The following is a 20043-nucleotide window of genomic DNA, read 5'->3' as shown; positions in this document are numbered from 1 at the left end:
CGAAAGATGGGGGCTCATAAGGCAACCCCCAACGCTGCCTAGGTGGTAGACTTTGTGGAGTTGAAGTACGAGAAATTACAGTGCTCGCATTGCCACGTTGGGTGTCATGCCAGATAGCATCTCGACACCGTTTATGTGGTCTTTGGCCACTTGGTTACCGAAACTATGGCTCAACATGATACCGGGAACCTTGGCAATCTATATTGATGACACCACAACTGTAAGATTACAGTACACCCCACTGATCTTGTCGAGTGATTTCATTACAATGTTTGGTCATTTCAAACCTTATGGTTTCTACATTTGCGCGGTGCCATCCATGCTCCTGCTCGGAAATCGTCATCCGACTCACGAGAGGACAGATCTCTTTGGAACACGACGTGACAGGTTATTTGGCGCCTCTGACCCCATCTTGCAGGATACCACAGGGGAGAAGCGTGCCGAGAAAACAGCTCTCTTCTAGAACAGTGGCGTATCGTGGAAGTGTGCGTCGCATTAAAATATGGCTTATCTTGGCATATCAAGATTGAACGCTCCAGTTGGAGGAAAGACAGCTGAACTCTTGTGCTGACAGGCTGGCCATAGCTTGCACACCCCGGGTAGTTTTCACCGTGGTGCGACAACAGTTATCTTTTGGAGGGGAGAGGGCGATAACACCAAGACCAAACGAGAATCTATAGCTGCCAAGTCGGCAGCCCCCTGATTGCGGTCCGCGGTTGTTTTTACCGCCGCGGTTGTGGCTTTCTTCTAGAAAGATTCTACTCTGGATTTGTGCCCTCATGTATCCGCACGAATACAGGGCATCTCCAAGTCAAGTCAAGATGTCGAAATCTCGAGATCCGCAGACGTTGAATTTCAACTACGGGGTAATACGTAACAGTTTGCTCTCAATTACCATTACCCCGTGGGCGCATCGCCGACAATCTGGGGATGGCTCCATACTCTTTACCCAGTGGCCCGTTCAGAACAAGAAAGCAACAGCCTTTGAGGAATTTCCCCAGCGTTTGTACGTAATACAATCCAATCCTTTTTGAGACCCTGTTTTTGAAATGGTGCAACGAGAAAAGACAGGCCTTGACAAGGCAGGGCAGGGTCCTACCGTCTACGATAATTGACGGGCTCGGACATGACCGGCCAGGTACCCTTGCAGCCCCCGCAAAGACAATCTAAGCGTTATCAAGCGCAGCCCCTGACCTTGGAACCGAGTTAAACTGGACAGTATTTCTCGCAGTGAGACACGCGACTCAGACCAGAATGACTGTAACAAACAGTCATGAATCTAACGGTCGCTGATACGCTTGCTCGGGATGATGTCGGATCTTCTAAATGCAGTTGCCTGCTTTTACCCACGTGACGCCAACTGTTCCCCGAACTGCATGCCCCTGCTTCACGGGCCGATGAGAGAATCAAGGTCATATCTCAATTTGAATGGCCTGCGGCGTATTCTCATTTAACTGGACAGTCTGCTAAGGTTGTTGTTAAGCTTAGTGCGACGAGCCACATCAAAACATAGGGAGTTAAAAGTTCGTGCATGAGATCAGAGGAGACTACCCAGGTTGGAAATCTCCGTATTCGAGTGCGCAAAGTACAATTACATCCATATCTTGAGGCACTTATTGGTTGGTTCAAGAAAGAATACTACCATGTCATGTCAATGTTTATCTTGTCAGCAAGGCTCACTCATCATGGGCATTAAAGCATACAGGGAGACTTCTTTATCCTGCCAAAATAATCGAATGCCGATGTCATGCAAGAAGGCCTCGGCCATTATTCGAGAAGACATCGATGCAGAGATGTACTGTAAAACAGCATTGCGCATAATTAGTCGAATGGGATAACTATCCGAGTCTGACATACATATTCACTAGATACCCAATACGGCAGGTTGTGCAATAGGTACAAGTCAGAACTCTCCGACCTTCCACTCCGGGAGCCTTCTTGCGCTGCTGACCCCTGATACGCTGCTCTCTACGACGTTATCACTTGGCATAGAGCGATAACGAACTCTTACTTGTCGAGGCTGGGTCGTTGCATATAAAACCCCCCCGTCCCGCCAAGACTTTGGTCAACCAAAATGTTGGTTGGCAAGATGACTTTTTGTTAGGTTAGTGCTACCTACCATCTATGTATGTTTCATCAAATGTACGGATACTGTACAGTAATGCGAGAGACTCATCCTATCTTTGGCCCTGGTTGCGCGTCCCTCCTGTCGATCTCGTTGCCCCTATCATCTCTGGAGCCCAGTCTGTTCGACCCTGCAGTTTGTGCTTGTAGCAATACCCTGAGCGGTATCCCATCCTTCTGGACGAATGCTTGCACAAATCACCTCGCCGGATCACTACATTAGTGACACGATGCGATGCCCGTGCTGGTGTAGGCAGAGTCCATGCATCGGCCTTATCTGACGGATCCTATACTGGACGGGCAGTTCTTACAGGGAGGGGAGGGTCCGTGGGGTTTGTCGTTTGGCGGCTTCCATGAGTATGCAGGGCCGAGGGTCTCTTGCGGGCGTAGCGAAGAAGGGTCCATATGGTAACCTAACGCTGACCCTTGAACCACTCGGTTGTGTCGTTGATGTGCCCCATATCATGTTTGTTGCTTTTGGGCATTGTCAAAGAGCTCGAAATCGACTTATTCTGATCAGAAGATATCGGTACATCTTGCTAAATGAATTGAAGAGAACCACGGCGTCGTTTATCGGCTCTAGTGGCTTGGCCACGGCAGTTTGCAGGGCCAAGACGGGATCTTGGTTCGGGGCAATCAAGATCCAATTCTTGGTATTGCAGGGTAGTGATTTATGTCTCAGCCGCATCTGGATGCCCAGAACGCCGAGAAATTGGCAGAAGGATGGAATTGTTCTGAAGATGAGCTTGGTTTGAGTTCGTTCGACCGCAACATTGAGTCGAATAATTTTTTGAACAGACAGCATCAACGGTATTCGTGGGGTTTGTTGAAATTGTACCTGATACCATCAGGTTTGCGAAACATACACAACCGTTTGTTGAAGTGGCGTGATGGAGTGAGAAGCAACACCAGGTATACAATCACATCAAAGATCGCTAACATATCTTTCTTAGATACTCCTACATACCAGTCTTCCCCTCATTGTTCAAGAGAAGGTCCAGCACTGGGAGAGGTGTCGATACAAAGAAGCATCCTTTTGGTCTCCTCTGTAAGAAAAACACTTGTGATATGATTAACGTATCGAAATTTCGCCGCCAATAGTTCACATCGGACCCTACCTACATCACGGCGAGCAACTAAGCCTGGATATCTCATAGCGATATATACAGAGTCTATTTACGATTCATAGTCGTGATAAGGATATCGGGACATAATAGTTACTGAGACCATACTCTCTACCGTCCAGTACGATATTCTGACATGGGGAATCTCAGAGCTAAATAATCGACAAAACCAGAATAAGTTGTTTCATTGATATCATGTCTTGTTACGGGCGACTTTGGGTCTTACTCAAACTTCCAGGTGCCAATACCTGGAGACATCGTGACTCTAGCATGAGTTGACTACTCTGTTTAATACACATCTGATAACAATATGCTATCAACAGAAGGAAAAGTCTCCCAACACTGAATCATGTAATCAAGATTGGGTACCACAATAACGTTAAGCATTCGAAGTTTGAAGCAAAAAGAAGTGATCGTATCAGCCAGTTCATTGGAAGAGTCTAGACGTGCCATGCAAAGCCACCGGGAGACAAGCCGCACTGGAATGGGGTATATCTCTTAAACGCAGGGTGCTGTAGTAAACTAGTTACTTAGAATGGCAAGCTTTTGAGTCCTACGTTTATGAATTGGCATGGTAGAACTTGGAACGGACGTTGTTCTGGACAGTGTTGAATGACTGCCGGACAGAGCGGTACTTGGAAGGTTGAACTAGATAACAGTTGACAAGATGGATAGTACCTAGCCAATCAGTCTCGAGTTAAGCTCCCTTAACGAATGTAATGAAGATAACATCGAGTTCGTTATCGAGTACCCCGCAACTCTCTCTACAGGTCATACTGTGAACCTGCTCTAGATATTACCTCAATCTCCCTTGCCCGCGGTGCCCTTCCGTCTTCGAATTAAGTGGCGTATTATCTCCCTTGCTCAACGGTTATCGCCATGTCAAGAGACCACTGATAAGCTCAAGATTCCAACAGCACGGTACGATCAACGGGAGCGATGCCGTAGCACTAGAGATAGGTAGTCACAAACTCAAATGCGACCACTCGCGACCTCGACCAACCAATGATACACAACTCGCGACGAGTCTCGACCTGATAGAACGTGGCTTTCTAGCTAATTTGAGTTAAGCTGAAGCCGGGGTAGAATCTGGGGTAAACTCATAGGTGTATGGTAGTCAAAAACATATGGTCATAGTTCATAGTATTTCTGTAGGCCTGCTATTCCTTCAAGTGTTGTACTCTAGATAATTAAAGCTGAGATAGGTTATCATAGCCTCGCGGATACATTCCCGTAGAATACAATTATGGTAGGATTGTCAAGATCATCGCTTTCCCCAAGTTCCCCGGATTCTGCCCTCAACCAAAGCTTTAGTTTGCCGAAGTCGAGAATGGATATAAAGACCCATGATCGTCATCTCCAAGTAGCTTAAATCCTCAGAACCAGAACTCAATCGTCTCGCATCTTCTATCCCCATCACTATATCCTTGATTAGTTTGAAGCTATATCAGCTCCTTCATCATGCGCCGTGAAAGTCTTCACGATGTTGCTGCCCAACCCGGAGTCATGGAGAAATCACGAAACTCCATGACAAAGGAAGATGGCGTTGATCTCCATGCTTCACGAAGCATGGATGAGACACAAGCTATCGAACTTCAAGAGGGAAAACACGGACAGTTCCACCGATCCTTTACACCTCGCCAAGTCCATGTAAGTCCATCCCTTCCCAACTACGATAGCCCCCACGAAACTCCATACCTAACATATACCTTCCCTAGATCATCGCTCTAGGCTCCAACATCGGCTCAGGTGTCTTCATCGCCACTGGCAAAGCTCTAGCTACTGGTGGTCCAGGAAATATGGTGATCGCCTATTTCATGGTGTGCACTTTGTTAGACTGCTATACACCAAGATAAACCACCTTAGGTCCTAAGGTAGCTACTGCTTTTGGTGGTCCAACTCACTTGCGTCTGGGCTGTTCTGCAGTCATTGTCCGAGATGACGATTGCTTTCCCTGTCTCTGGCAATTATATCGATTATGCGGATCGCTGGGTTGACCCTGCATTGGCTTTCGGTGCTGGTTTTGCTGAATGGCTTGGTTAGTATTTTCAGCAAAATCCAAGTATACACAAGCAATTCTAATATGTGACAGGCTGGACGGCAATTGTCTCTGCAGAGACAGGTTTCTTTCATATTCTGGTCGGGTATTGGTCAAATGGATCATTCCCTCTGGCCGCATCACGTAAGTGATTTGTCTTTTGAATCGCGTTCATAACTCAGCTAACACAGACTGTAGTCAGTATCTTCATGTTCGCCTGCCTTGTTATCTTCCTCCTCCCGAATACCGTCTTCGCCTGGTTCGAATACGTAACATCTCTTATTAAGATCTTTCTCTTCTTGATTATCATTACTTTATCTTTGGCCTTGGTCCTCGGAGCCGGCCCGAATGGCTATGTTCATCATGGCGAGACATGGACTGAACTGCCGGCGTTCCTAAATGGCTTCTCAGTATGTTCAAATATCTGTTTCAAGGACAAGTTTGGACTGACAACTCCATAGGGATTTGCAAACTGCGCTCTTCTTGCTACCTGGGCCGTCGGTGACCAGGTCTTCATTGGCATCATGGGCGGCGAAGCAGAGAGCCCACGCTTCTCTCTCGCACATGCAACCAAGCTTGTGCCCTTCCGAGTCAACTTCATCTACATGCTCAGCGTCGTCTTCATCACTATCCTCGTTCCCTCCAACGACGAGCGACTCCTCGGTGGAGGCGGTGTTGCCGCATCGCCTTTTGTCGTCGCCGTCCAAGACTCAGGCATTCCCGCTATCGCTTCCATTCTTAACGCTGGAATGATCTGCGGTGTCCTCGCTATCGCTGCCGAATCAGTGTATCTCTCTTCAAGAATATTGAGAACCATGTCTCATCAAGGCCTCATCTCGACACGGCTCGCCAAGGTCGATGACAAGGGACGACCCAGACTTGCTCTGATCATTACTTCCGTGGTTGCTGTTGTCCTTGGATATATCCAGCTGTCTGGTAAGTGACTTCCGACTGGTATAGAGATCTTCATAAACTGATAATAACCTAGCTGGCGGCTTGACTGTCTTAAACTGGTTGATTTCCATTACAAGCGCTTCCTTCTTCAGCAACTGGATCATCATCTCTTTTACCAACTACCGATTCCATGCTGCCCTCAAAGCCCAGAACGACCAGCTCTTTTCTGAAACCTATGCTTGGAGGTCAAATGCTTGGCCTCTAGCACCGACCTGGTTGATGTTGATCTCCATTATGCTGCTTATCTGCTGTATCTACTCTGGCGTAGACCCTGTCGTAAGTAATCCAACTGTGCCATTAGGTAACATATATCATGAGAATCAATGACTGACGCGTATTTACTGCAGGGCGATGCCGGATTTACTGCCGAAAACTTCTTCCAGTACATGATTGGAGTCGTAGTCATCTTCAGCTTCACTTTGGGATACAAGGTCATCTTCCGAACCCCCTGGAGGAATGCAGCAACTGCCGACTGTCTCACTGGCCGACGACACTTGAGTGTTGAGGAAATCAAGCAACTTGATGAGTACTATGCTCAGCCCAAGTGGAGACGCTTCCTTACATATGTACAACTGTGGTAACTGCAATGTCTCCATGTTGTACAAGAAACCAACGGGATGTTGAGTGCGGATGTGTTTTTTGGCTAGTCAGTTTCTACCAATATGTCATTGGAGTTTGTGTACTCTCTGTTTTTAGTATAGGTATCTCTTACAAGAACACTTCGATTGATAGACTCTAAGATGCCCATGTTAAGTCAAATCATACAATCTGGTCATTGATTTGAAGTGCTGCCAGAGCTTTCTCCCAACATCCGATCATCTATCCAGACTCCTCCATACCCTCCACCATTGGGTCCTCAGGCCATGGCCACGTCAAACTATCAACATCCAGCGAATTCGCAATGTTCAGCAACTGTTCAGCGCTAAGCTCATAGTTTAACCCCAAACCGAAATCATCTTCAGAATCAAGGCCGAAAGACTCGGTATATCCAGGAATAGATGCTTCCGTAGTATTTGTATCGTCAGAGGGCCCTTCACACGGAGTGTTGTGGCTCTGAGTCGCAACTAAAGACCTTGACTCATTGTGAAGCAGAAACTCTTTCAGCAAACCTTCTAGTTGTTTTAATTCAGACGCAACCATATTAGCCACAGGATTACCACGAGACCCCATTTCATCAAAGATAGAGTAGGCACGCTGTGTCCAGGGAGTGTGGTCTGGCAACAGTGATGAGTCAATTGCAGAAGCCATGAGTAGTGCGATTGTAGCGGTAAATGTTGCGTCTTGGTCAAAGCGTAGGAATGTTTCTATCATTTTGTTAGAATAGCCTTCACTGATTAATATGAGTCGAAGAACACACCAAGTAGGCCCTGTTCAGAAAGACTGGACAGAATTCTAAGGATCTGTTGAGCCGATTCGGTACAAATCTGTACAAGGCCTTTCACGCTCTCGGATTGTAGCCAATGCATCAAAGCTACCTCCAAATGGCCTAGACGTGAGAGAAGAAACGTATAGAGCAGCGGCCTTGTGGTTAAAATGATGCACTAGTAGCGTTAGAGAGAAGATTCGCCGAACAACGTTCCTATTAAGAGCTTACCTGATGTTGCAAAAGATGCAGGTGCGCTGATATTCGCGATATACCAGCCATACCCTCGCCTGCCTGGATCTCAAACGACTTGTTCAGTCGTTCTGTAACGATAGCGATGCTTTTGAGTACTGATTGTGTAGCCTCTAGGTATCGACTGTCGAGTTTTCCTTCGAGCCCATATACAGCTACAGACTATCAGCAAATATTCTCATCTAACCGAGACATACGCACTCTGATCTATCTTTGCGAGCACTCTGCAAAAGTCAACATGTAACTTGAGAGCCTCCAAGCGTTCTGGTTGTCCTGGAAAATCGGGAAAGCGCGCACTTATAACATCGTCCGATATGCTCAGAGGGAGACCCATTAGAGAGCCCATTTGTCGTTCGAGAATGTAGATTGTCCAAAACATGTGGCGACATCTCTGCACGTAAGATTTATCAAGGGCGCTGGATTGCATCTCTGTGTGCATACCGTGTTCTAAAGCATTTCGAAGAGCGTTACAGACCTATCTTTGTTGAGCATTATGTGCCTTCAAATGCCATTGCATACTTACCAGACGATGGGCCTGTTGAATATAATCCACGCAGTGTAGATAAAGGGCAGCGCAACAGAGAACTTGTAACTGATCTATCACATCGCAATCGAAGAAGCTAAAATCTGGCATGAGCTTCATAGCTTGCACGAACAATTCTCCTCCGGGAGGTCGTCGAGATTTTGTCGAATGCACCACAAAGGCCTTTCCGAATGCTAATATGATAAGATAATGAACAAACCATAGAGGCTCGGCTTGTGCGTGCTCTGCAGGATGCTCGTGGAAGCGACGAAAGCGTTCCATAAAGATGTCTTCGTCGAAGAGATTATATAGCCAGCTGCAGTGGAATTTGACTGAATTAATGAGATACAGAGCAAAGTCCTTTGTTGGAAGAGCGGTCATGTCGGGTACATCCCCAGATGCAAGCCTCCTCGTCCCATCCCACTTGAAGTCGAAGACCTTTCCTTCAAGCCCAGCAAAGTGAAGGTTGTGAGTAGGCAGTGGTGTTCCTTTGATGCGTTCGTGTGTCATTGTGAGAACTCTCTTGTTGAAGGACCAATTCGATGAAGTCCCCATGAACACTGATGGCTGATGAGTCAAGAAGAAAGTTGCATGGTTGAGAACATGGACTCACAAAGATGGCCCTTGAGACCTGGGACAAAGTCGTAGGTATGAAAGGCTAGGGGATTAATGAGAGGAGCATTGCCTTCGACATTGGGTTGTCGATTAGGTGCTTGGACTGGTCCGCAAGGTGATATTGAGCTTGACGTCTTTATTGCTAGTTCTGGAGCATGGTCATTAGTCTCTGGTAAGTGTATTGGATCATCTTGGTTCTTAGTTAGAGCATTTCGAGTTAGAAGAGGGTTATATGTGCTCACCTAACTCTGGGCTCCTCGATTGAATAGTCGACGGCTGGTGATTTGCTTTGTTTTCGAAGGATGCCAACCTCTCTTGAAGACTCTTAATGTACCTGGAGGAAGTGAGTAAGTCTCCCATCAAGGAATGCACTGTTGACAAAACTAACCCTCTTGAAACCACCACTTTGCGAGACTCATCGTCGAAACGACAAGGCAACCCTCTCTTGTCACATTGTTGACAAGGTTGAGATCCAGAGCACCTGATCTTTTGATCGCGACATCTTACACAACTAAACATATCTCATCAGTGACTAAACTCGGGACCCATCCGATAAGAACAAGAACATACGCTTTTGGAGCACGTTTCCTAGCATTATTTGGTCGAGTTGAGCTAGAGCGTGTAGACATAGACATCACCTCGAGGACACAGGACTGAATAAGAGGATATCCGTGATAGTCAATTATATTGTGTATGAAAATGAGTAAAACAACATGCCTGTGACTCGTCAACCCAAGCCAAGTTGCGTGTAACGGGCAAGCTTCCGCATAACTAAAGAGCGGGGTAGATTGGGGCTGATAGGGATACAAAGCCGAAGAGGAAGGATTAGAAACGCTCTAGAAGATGTGGATATTCCTTGGGGGATCATTTCTTGTGAGACGATTGGTGTTAGTTAATGGCGGAGTTTTAATTCTTTGATCGTCTACTCTGCCCGATTGCGTTAGAAAGTCTTGAGTCTAAAGTCAACCCTGCCAGCGATAGTACAGCATTCTCAATATGAGGTCAGTATTAATGGAGTCATGGACCTCAGTGTGATGGTTCCTATGGCCGGCCTTGGTCATATTTAACATGCCTTATGCAGCTCGTAAGCCACAGGCTACAACGTTGCAAAGAGACAACGATAGATGCCCAAATTAGTCTATAGCGTAAAAATAGATCATTTGGAGGTTTACGTCTCTTTGAGCCAATGCAGCTGATTGACTCACATATACTGCTTTAGATATCAGGTTTATTATTCACTTTGTCCTCACCGAAGAAGCCACTCAGCAAGAAAAAGGCACATAGAGTATGGGAAGGAAAACCAATAAGCCTATACACTCTCATTCCTGTTTGTTCCGAGGGTCAATAAATCCGCTTTGTGGATGGCCCAAAACCACAGGCTAACGAGCGGCTGAAGTCAGAAGCTTATGGCTCGTTGGTGGCTTGCAGGCCGAGTACTACAACGCGTTTCATTGTGCAACAAACACGACTTTTTAGCGGAAGAGAGGGTCCTCTGCCTTTTACGGTGCTTGCTTGAGCTTGAAATCCTCTCTTACTGCTAGTTATGTTTGTATAAGAGGGGAACGATGCCCATGCTGACTGCAGTCACCATCAACGACATTGCAACGCCCACTCGTGCCTATATACTTTCATACACCTACTTACCTCGACACAAAGGAGAAATCAATGTTTGGCTTCCATCTCAGCTATCAGTGGCTTCACTATACCCGACCTTCAGGTCCCCCATCCCCCGTTCCTGAAGGTCTCGAACGTCACTGGGTAGAGACACCCGAAGGCCGGATTGAAGTTCTCTCCAATTCACCATCCATCACTAACAGAACAGATGGGCCGCCCATAGTATTCTGTCATGGTGGTATGGGCTGTGCTTGGGTATGGACCGAGTACATGCAATACCTAGCTGCCCGCGGAGTCCAATGCTATGCTGTTTCGCTACGCGGTCACGGGGAATCATGGCATCCGTCATACTTCCGCATGGTCTTTGCGACTCCTCGAAGTGCACTAGCATCCGATCTCGTTGCAGTGATCGATTGGGTTGAGATGCGCGACAAGAGCCAGGTGATGCTTGTCGGACACTCGAGTGGCGGAGGGTTGAGCCAGGGCATTCTCAGTGATGGCCTGGCGAATGTCAAAGCCCTTGCACTGCTGGGTGCTGTTCCAGGATTTGGATCGTAAGTCAAGATACAACCTTGACTCTGGCTCCTAGTTGAGATGCTAATAAAGCTTTGCAGAATGGGCGTATACATGAATTGGTGGAAGATGGACCCGTGGTTCACCATTCGAATGATCTTCCACCTCTGGCATTCCAACTCACCTCTCTCACATCCCATACTCACACAACGCGCCTTCTTTGGCGATAAATATCCACTCTCGGCCGTCGTTCCATTCCAGCGCCATATGAATCGCTATGAGAGCTACCTATGGCCTTTCAGCATGATGTACCAGTTCACATCTGCATCGATCATTCTCAAACACATTCGCAACGACGGGGACAGCGGTGAAAAGGTTCTTGTCATGGCAGGAAGTCAAGATAAGCTGATGACAGGACCAGTATCTCACAAAACAGCAAAGTATTATCGTGAAGCTGGGACTAAGAAGCGTGACGAGGTGAGGTTGCGTTTTGTAGAAGGTGCTGGACATCACCTACAGAATGATGTGCAGTGGAAAGATGGCGCTGAAAAGTTGTTTGACTTTTACAAGGGCATTGCTTAAGTATAGATCCCTGAAATTGGCGGTCTGTTTTATCTGGGTCTGACAGGACCATTCCCGGTGGGTAGAATGGTTTTTTTCTCTTCTTCGCTCGCAACTCCATCATGATGTATTCCTATCCTATTCGATATGTCCTCTTCAGTCAGTTTAGCGTTAATACTTACCTAAAAACTTCGGTTGAATACCCGTTGATGTCTGCCACTTGTCAAAAGACCTCGTTGTGGATGATCGGTCCATGATGCCGACACGACTCCGAAGCGACCTCCACTAAATTGTTGACTCCCGTTCCGGTAGCGGCCTCTAAACACGTTGATGAAGCTCCGTAGCTGTTCTGAAAGAAGGAAAAAGAGGGGACGGAAGACAGGGGACACCGGTCCATGCTAGAGTGAGTTCAACAGGGAGCGACTCAGACGATGGTCCTTTTCTTTTTCTCCTGACCCAATTCCGTTACTTTCAATTCATCACCATCATCATCATCAAACGTAGAGGAACAACCTCTAAAAAATTACTGTCGGTGTTGAGATTCCATCTCGGCACTTCAAAGACCCGAAAAGACCGGCTCTGCATCCCATATTCGGAACACCTACCGATCTTTACTGTCTGCTGTCAATCTCGGGCTTCTTCCGTGACCTGAACGCTCAGATTTCCTTTGTGTTGTTAGGTTGGGTTGCTTCCGGTGCCGCAAAAACATTTCGGCACCTTCAGCTCAGGTTCGCCTCAGACAGTCCTAGCAGTCAATCTGGCGGCCTTACAGCGGTTCCAGCGGTTGTCGTTGTCAGTGGGGGTTGGTGCAGCAGCAGCAGCCAGTCGCAGTCAGTCGCTCTTGCTTGGATCGGCACTCAGAATGGAGGGGAGAAAAGTGCAGGCGCCCGTGCCCCGCGCTCCGGAGCTGTCCGCCGAAGGCCCCTCTTCGGCGGGCTTCAAGACGTATTCGGCCGCTGGGTCGGCCGATAGGATCTCTCTCGTCTCAGGCCATCTGTCGCGTCAGACTTCTTCTTCTTATAACGCAGCTTCCCCTGCTCCTTCGTCATCCAACCAAGCTCGACCTCTATCGACAACCACAGCCAATATGTCTTCCCAACCCGAACACGCTACTCTGCTCATTCCCGGACCCATTGAGTTCGATGATGAGGTCCTCAAGTCTATGGGCCACTACAGGTAGGGACTACTCTGCTCTATATCACAAAGTCTCGCCTGCTAACACATGCCCCTAGTGAGAGCCACGTCGGCCCTGGCTTCGTCAACACCTTCGGCGAAACCCTCTCCATGACCCGCAAGCTCTTCCAATCCACCGACCCCTCCGCTCAACCATACGTTATCTCCGGTTCTGGTACTCTGGGATGGGATATTGTTGCTGCCAACCTTGTCGAGGCTGGTGAGAACGCTCTTGTCCTCAGCACTGGTTACTTTGGCGATGGCTTCGCCGACTGCCTGCGCGCCTACGGTGCCAACGTTACCAAGCTTGATGGTGAGGTTGGTGGCCGTCCTCAGCTCCCCGAGATCGAGAAGGCCCTTTCCGAGAAGAAGTACAAGATCCTTACAGTTACACACGTCGACACATCGACTGGTGTTTTGAGCGAGCTCAAGGACCTTGCAGCTACTGTCAAGCGAGTCTCCCCCGAGACTCTTGTCATTGTCGATGGTGTCTGCAGTGTTGCTTGTGAGGAGATTGCTTTCGACGAGTGGGGTCTAGATGGTGTTGTTACCGCCAGCCAGAAGGCCATTGGTGTTCCTGCTGGTCTCTCCATCTCTTTCTTCAGCGGTCGAGCTGTCGCTGCTGCCATTGAGAACCGCAAGACTCCCATCCCCGCCTACTTCGCTTCCATGAAGAACTGGACTCCTAGTGAGTGAGACACATTCTTGAGGTCATGTATATTTTGCTAACATGCTTTAGTCATGAAGAACTATGAGGCCAAGAAGCCCTCTTACTTCGCAACCCCCTCTCCCCAGCTCGTCCACGCCCTCCACACCAGCTTGAGCCAAATCCTTGCCCGACCTTTGTCAGAGCGATTCCAGGGCCACATCGAGGTCTCTAACAAGGTCAAGAAGGCCATCACCGACCTTGGCCTCAAGATCGTTGCCACCAAACCCGAAGACCAGGCTCATGCTATGACTGCCATCTACCTGCCCGAGGGTGTTGGCGCTCCTGATGTTCTGCCCAAGCTGGCTGCTAAGGGCGTCGTCTTTGCCGGTGGTATTCACAAGGCTATCGCCCCCAAGTACATCCGATTCGGCCACATGGGCGTCAGTGCTGTAAGTGTAACCTAAACTTGTTTGGTGGAGTTTGCAACTAACGTGTAATTCACAGCTGGATCCTAGCCGAAGTCACATGGAGAAAGCCATCAATGCTCTCAAGGAGAGCTTGGCCGAGGCCGGTTACAAGCCTTAAACATAAGAGAACAAAAAATAAGAAAATCTATCAACATGATTCAAAGGCGATCGAAGGGACGACATAGCCCAGCTTGAAGACACAACAGCCAAGTCCATCCAGTGGATATGGGTGATTTATGGTTAAGTCGAAAGTATGTAACGAGAGAAATGGCTGGCCATGTTTGTAAGTGATTGTGTAGACGAAGAAACCAACTATAGAGGGTTGGCTAGTGTTGTCTTCAGTGATAAAGCGAGCTTAAAAAATATGATACTTTGCCAAAGGCGTCTTGACTCATCCTCCTGGTGATTCGCACATAACAATTTGAGCTGAATACATCATTCCCCAAACTTCAAACTTGCCAGTTCTATTTGGACCTACCGCAGTGGTAGTTTGCTCATTAATACCTAACGTCAGTGATAACATGACAAGCTCCCTGTCCTATCCGTTAATTCTCCGGAGTGGCAGAGCCGTCCAGAATCTTCTTTCTAGGCAGCGTTCAGCCATAGTGGTCTTCAATGCGATCATGAGATGGTAAGGACTAACCCAGGCTATATGGGCTTATAAATAGTTATCAATGATATCATGACATCGTACCGCCGGTAGGTAATGCAGAAGACTTCGGCGTTTTTACAAAGGCCTCTCGACGCTACCCTAAGCCGAAGAAGAAATGCGACGCCTTATATCGGGCTGCTGCAGAGCATTACGATTACCTCATAGAGAGATCTTCGCGCCCATCGGACATGTTCAGCTGAGCAAGACCTTAACACGTCTGCCATGGTTGATCAATAGCCCCAGCAAAATCGGGATAATAATCGGACTGCCGCATCCGGCAACATTAATTAACAATGCATAACTAACAAAGGTGACCAACACGCGCCGTTATGAAAATCATAGCGAATCATGAGATGGATCGGTTACAGTACAGTACAGTAATTTTACTTATGCGCCCGGGAGGCTGGGAATTGATAGCCCGAGGTGATGAAGTATGTACTGTTACAAAAATCATCCCAGCGTCATGGGCCCAACGAACCACAGCCACGGTACTTTTTGCATAGGCATCAACAGCCACAGCAAACGGCAGTGATGCAAAAAGTAGAGATACTTTGTTGATGTGATAATGATAGGACAGGATATCCAATGGCTTTTAACAGACAGGCATCCATGAATCCCTCTTTGTACCTGTGCTATGCCCCGCTGCTGACAAAAGCATCCATCAGATCTTCTGGGCGGATAGAATGGAAGCTCCCGCTACATTAGGTCTGGTTGCTGGTGGTTACAATGGAAGTGACGCAGACTGCACTGCGGGGCATTTCTGAGTCTGATACTCCACTATAGGTGTCTGCTGTACTGTACGATGGAGATTATTCACAGCGCTGCGGCGGCGCTGGGCTTGTAACTCCACTTCGTCCTGAGCCGCCCGCATAGGTCCAGGTCCAGTCCATTCATGGATCTCTTCACACCTCACCTCACCTCACCGACGTCGTCCACTTTACCTTAGTTTGCTTGACCAAAGCCGAACTTTGCATTTCTCCTCTTTTTCATTTTTCACTGCTTCCTTCGCGACGCATTCTCTTCTCGACCGACCATCATACACCCACCAACTCCTCCTTATTATAGAGTAGAGCTGAGCTGAGCTGCGCTATTGCCTTCACTTGCTTTAGTCTATCTGCCTGGGGCTGGCATTTGCTTGTATCTTCTCTCTCCCCCCGCCTCGCCTCGTCTTCGTTCGCCCACCACCAGCTCTACCACCTCCAACCACCACCACCTTCTTCTACCACGTAACGACCCCCTCGCGAACCCGATATAACAACGTAAAATGGCCGCCTCCATTGAAGAGCTGGACGTCCTCGTCCGCTCCTTCTACGAGGGGCGCGGTGAGCAGGTAGGTTATCTTTTGGCTCGGGTTTTACCAGCCGCAGACCCCGCGCGTCGAGATGAGGAACAAGAACTAATCCCGCCTTGTCAATCGTATAGCAAAAAGCCGCTCAAGCTGCTCTCAACCAGGTTTGTACACTTCTCCAGCTCATGGCTCGTGCAGAGCTTTTTTACTAACTCGACCTACAGTTCAAAGAAGACCCCGATGCCTGGCTCATGGTCGACAAGATCCTTTCGGATGCGCAGTACCCTCAAACCAAATGTGCGTTGACTCGGCTTTGCGCCACTTTCCACGCTGTGCTGCACCGCAGCTAGCTTCGTTCCCCTCGATCTTTGCGAGTTATGAAACTGCTCGACTAACAAAATTTAACAGACTTGGGTCTGCAGGTTCTGGATAATGTGATCATGACGAGGTGGAAGGTACTCCCTCGGGAACAGTGCCAAGGTGCGTTACGCTTCCAATAACAACTCGGCTGCCATATCTAACCAGCCTTGTCATTTAGGAATCCGAAACTTCATCGTTCAGTTTATCATCCAGTGCTCGAGCACCGAAGAGTCTTTGCGCCAGCAAAAGACTTTGCTCAACAAGCTTAACCTCGTTCTCGTTTCCGTCCTCAAGCAGGAGTGGCCTCACAACTGGCCTACCTTTATCAACGAAATCATCTCGTCATGCCATTCCAACCTATCTATCTGCGAGAACAACATGATTATTCTTCGTTTGCTTTCGGAGGAAGTCTTCGACTACTCAGCCGAGCAGATGACATCGACAAAGACACGCAACCTGAAGCAGACTATGTGCGCCGAGTTCTCACAGATCTTTAACCTCTGCCAAGAGGTTCTCAACACGGCCACACAGCCTAGTTTGATCAAGGCAACTCTCGAGACCCTTCTGCGATTCTGCAACTGGATTCCCCTGGGATACATCTTCGAGACACCACTTATCGAAACACTGCGAACCCGATTCCTCTCGACCCCCGAGTTCCGCAACGTTACCATGCAGTGCCTTACTGAGATTGGAGGTCTTCAGACAGGAGGTCCTGGACAGCCCAACTCGTATGACGAGGAGCTTGTCAAGATGTTCACTGAGACCCTGACCACCATTGCTAACATCATTCCGGTTACTCTTGATCTTAAGAGCACATATCCTAGCAGTAACTCAAGAGATCAGGAGTTTATCCAAAACCTGGCTCTCTTCCTTTGCAACTTCTTCGGAATGCATTTAAATGTAGGTTATGAGACGTCTTTGTGCCATATACACTGTTCTAACATGCACGAAATAGCTTGTCGAAAAACTTCCTAACCGAGATTTCCTTATCCACGGTCACTACTATCTTATTAGGATATCGCAGATCGATGATCGAGAAATCTTCAAGATTTGTCTCGATTACTGGCTCAAGCTTGTCCAGGAGCTTTACGAGGAGATGCAAGCCCTCCCTATTACGGACCTTAACCCCCTCATGGCTGTCGGCGCAGGCATGTCTGGTGGCGGTGCCCCGAACCCTACCGTCCTTAACAACTACCCTCTCCGAAAGCACAAGTACAACGAAGTTCTCTCAAACCTCCGAGTTGTTATGATCGAGAAGATGGTCCGTCCCGAGGAAGTCTTGATCGTCGAAAACGATGAGGGTGAAATTGTCCGAGAATTCGTCAAGGAGAGCGATACTGTGCAGCTTTACAAGACGATCAGAGAGTGCCTGGTGTACCTGACACATTTGGATGTGGTCGATACAGAGAACATCATGACCGAAAAGCTTGCTCGACAGGTCGACGGCAGCGAGTGGTCTTGGCACAACTGCAACGTTCTTTGCTGGGCCATTGGATCGATTTCCTTGGCAATGAACGAGGAGACTGAGAAGCGTTTCTTGGTAACGGTCATTAAGGACTTACTTGGTCTCACCGAAATGAAGCGAGGCAAAGACAACAAGGCTGTCGTCGCCAGTAACATTATGTACATTGTCGGCCAGTATCCTCGTTTCCTGAAGGCCCACTGGAAGTTTCTCAAGACGGTCGTTAACAAGCTGTTCGAGTTTATGCACGAGTCTCATGAAGGTTTGTTTTGAAGCCTTGATTACTCACTATTCTCAGGATACTAACTAAAGCTATTACAGGTGTACAGGACATGGCTTGTGATACGTTCATTAAGATTGCACGACAATGCCGGCGACACTTTGTTGCTCTCCAGCCTAGCGAGCAGGAGCCTTTTATCGAGGAGATTGTCCGAAACATGGGCAAAATCACATGCGATCTTACCCCTCAACAAGTTCACACCTTCTATGAGGCCTGCGGTTACATGGTTGCGGCTCAGGGCAACAAGCACCAGCAGGAGAGACTTCTCTCTGACCTCATGGCCATCCCCAACGCGGCGTGGGACGAAATCATCAAGCAAGCAACAGTCAACCCCTCCATTCTTCAGGATGCCGAGACTATCAAGGTTATTGGAAACATCATGAAGACCAACGTATCGGCTTGCTCATCTGTGGGATCCTACTTTTACCCCCAGATCGGCCGCATCTACCACGACATGCTCCAGATGTACAACGCCACAAGTACACTGATCTCCGAGGCCGTTGCTCGCGATGGTGAACTTGCAACCAAGATGCCCAAGGTCCGAGGTCTTCGAACTATCAAGAAGGAGATCCTTAAGCTCATCGAGGTGTATGTTGACAAGGCAGAAGATCTCCAGGCTGTCCGTGCCCAGATGGTGCCTCCTTTGTTGGACTCTGTTCTGGTCGATTACAACCGTAACGTTCCTGGTGCTCGAGATGCCGAGGTACTCAAGGCTTGCTCCACCATCATCACCAAACTCTCTTCTTTGATGGAGGACCAGGTCCCGACCATTATGCAGAACGTCTTCGAGTGCACCCTGGAAATGATCAACAAGGACTTCTCAGAGTTCCCCGAGCACCGAGTGGAGTTCTTCAACCTCCTCCGGGCCATCAACCTGCACTGCTTCCCTGCTCTGCTCAAGCTCGACAACAATCAGTTCAAGTTTGTTATCGACTCCTGCTCGTGGGCTTTCAAACACGACAACCGTGATGTTGAAGCAGCTGGTCTCAACATGGCTCTGGAGCTTATTAACAACATTGCCGAGAAGACCGACGTCCAGACCGCAAATGCTTTCTTCCAGCGATTCTTCATCACCATCCTTCAGGATGTTTTCTTCGTTGTGACCGACAATGACCACAAGGCTGGTTTCAAGACGCAATCCATGCTGTTGATGAAGCTCTTCTACTACATCAACCCCGCCGACGGCACTCAGCCCAAGATCCAAGGACCTATTTACAGCCCCGACCAGGCACAAGCTGGAACCGACAACCGAGAATTTGTTGCCAACTTTGTTGCTAATCTCTTGCAAAATGCGTTCCGCAACCTGCAAACGTACGTTCTATCCCCTATTATTCATGCCGCAATGCTAACTCTCGAACAGGAACCAGATCCAGAGCTTTGTGGAGGGTTTGTTCACGCTTAACACGCAATACGACAAGTTCCGACTCAACCTCCGTGATTTCCTTGTCTCTCTCAAGGAGTTTGCCGGTGACAACGCCGAGCTGTTCATCGTTGAGAAGGAGCAACAAGAGCAGGAAGCTAAGAATGCCGACCTGGAACGACGACAGAAGGTCGGCGGTCTTCTCAAGCCCTCAGAGCTGGACGATGAGGAGCTATGACTCAACGAAGAACTACGGACTGAGTTTGCACCCCGAGCTGCCAATGAAGCGGCATCGACGGATGCAGCTGGGGACGGGTGGGAGTTTTACGGACTTTGAGGGATTTCCTGGAGTCACAGCTCATTCATTGATCCCCCGCTTTGGGTACGTCGAAGCACCTCGTCCACGCCGAATTTCTTTCCTGTTATGATACCATATTCCTTCCATAGAAGAGTGATCAGTCGCCTGCTTTTGCTAGGCGGCTTGATGCTCTAGTCTAAATCGGCAACCCCTTTGAAATCTCAGGGGGGAAGTGTTAAAGAAAAAAAGAGCAAGATAAAGAAGCCGTGGTTTGAGTTTCACATTGGTATCGATTGTTTTGGGCTCCTGGGTCGACATCGGTACCACTTGAGGAAGCTATTTATGCGCGCTTCTGTGATTAAAAGAACAGAAA

The 20043-nt window shown here is 48.3% G+C and overlaps 5 protein-coding genes across 5 annotated transcripts; 4 read left to right on the top strand and 1 right to left on the bottom strand.

Moving 5' to 3' along the window:
* Window positions 1-4709: 4709 nt before the first annotated feature.
* On the top strand, window positions 4710-6821 carry FIESC28_10429 (uncharacterized protein; the record flags this gene model as incomplete). Its single annotated transcript, XM_031164561.1, has 8 exons — window positions 4710-4898; window positions 4967-5068; window positions 5175-5286; window positions 5341-5430; window positions 5485-5696; window positions 5748-6222; window positions 6275-6516; window positions 6588-6821. The coding sequence occupies 8 exons, from the start codon at window positions 4710-4712 to the stop codon at window positions 6819-6821; spliced, it is 1656 nt and encodes a 551-aa protein (XP_031011387.1).
* A 238-nt stretch (window positions 6822-7059) lies between these two features.
* On the bottom strand, window positions 7060-9588 carry FIESC28_10428 (uncharacterized protein; the record flags this gene model as incomplete). The annotated part of the gene is made up of 7 exons (XM_031164560.1): window positions 7060-7544; window positions 7598-7781; window positions 7835-8010; window positions 8057-8330; window positions 8379-8938; window positions 8992-9141; window positions 9564-9588. 7 exons carry the CDS (start codon window positions 9586-9588, stop codon window positions 7060-7062), a joined length of 1854 nt encoding a protein of 617 aa, XP_031011386.1.
* Window positions 9589-10658: 1070 nt separating this feature from the next.
* Window positions 10659-11702, top strand: FIESC28_10427 (uncharacterized protein; the record flags this gene model as incomplete). The annotated part of the gene is made up of 2 exons (XM_031164559.1): window positions 10659-11161; window positions 11222-11702. The coding sequence occupies 2 exons, from the start codon at window positions 10659-10661 to the stop codon at window positions 11700-11702; spliced, it is 984 nt and encodes a 327-aa protein (XP_031011385.1).
* An 841-nt stretch (window positions 11703-12543) lies between these two features.
* FIESC28_10426 (uncharacterized protein) lies at window positions 12544-14088 on the top strand (the record flags this gene model as incomplete). Its single annotated transcript, XM_031164558.1, has 4 exons — window positions 12544-12857; window positions 12914-13542; window positions 13594-13952; window positions 14008-14088. The coding sequence occupies 4 exons, from the start codon at window positions 12544-12546 to the stop codon at window positions 14086-14088; spliced, it is 1383 nt and encodes a 460-aa protein (XP_031011384.1).
* Window positions 14089-15886: 1798 nt separating this feature from the next.
* Window positions 15887-19610, top strand: FIESC28_10425 (uncharacterized protein; the record flags this gene model as incomplete). Its single annotated transcript, XM_031164557.1, has 8 exons — window positions 15887-15952; window positions 16045-16074; window positions 16135-16207; window positions 16319-16390; window positions 16449-17170; window positions 17226-17994; window positions 18054-19323; window positions 19373-19610. The coding sequence occupies 8 exons, from the start codon at window positions 15887-15889 to the stop codon at window positions 19608-19610; spliced, it is 3240 nt and encodes a 1079-aa protein (XP_031011383.1).
* Between the last annotated feature and the right edge of the window lie 433 nt (window positions 19611-20043).

The sequence above is a fragment of the Fusarium coffeatum genome (assembly GCF_003316985.1).
Source record: "Fusarium coffeatum strain FIESC_28 chromosome Unknown BRIP53273_contig_307, whole genome shotgun sequence".
Lineage (NCBI taxonomy): Eukaryota > Fungi > Ascomycota > Sordariomycetes > Hypocreales > Nectriaceae > Fusarium > Fusarium coffeatum.
This window is presented reverse-complemented; position numbering and strand designations above follow the sequence as displayed.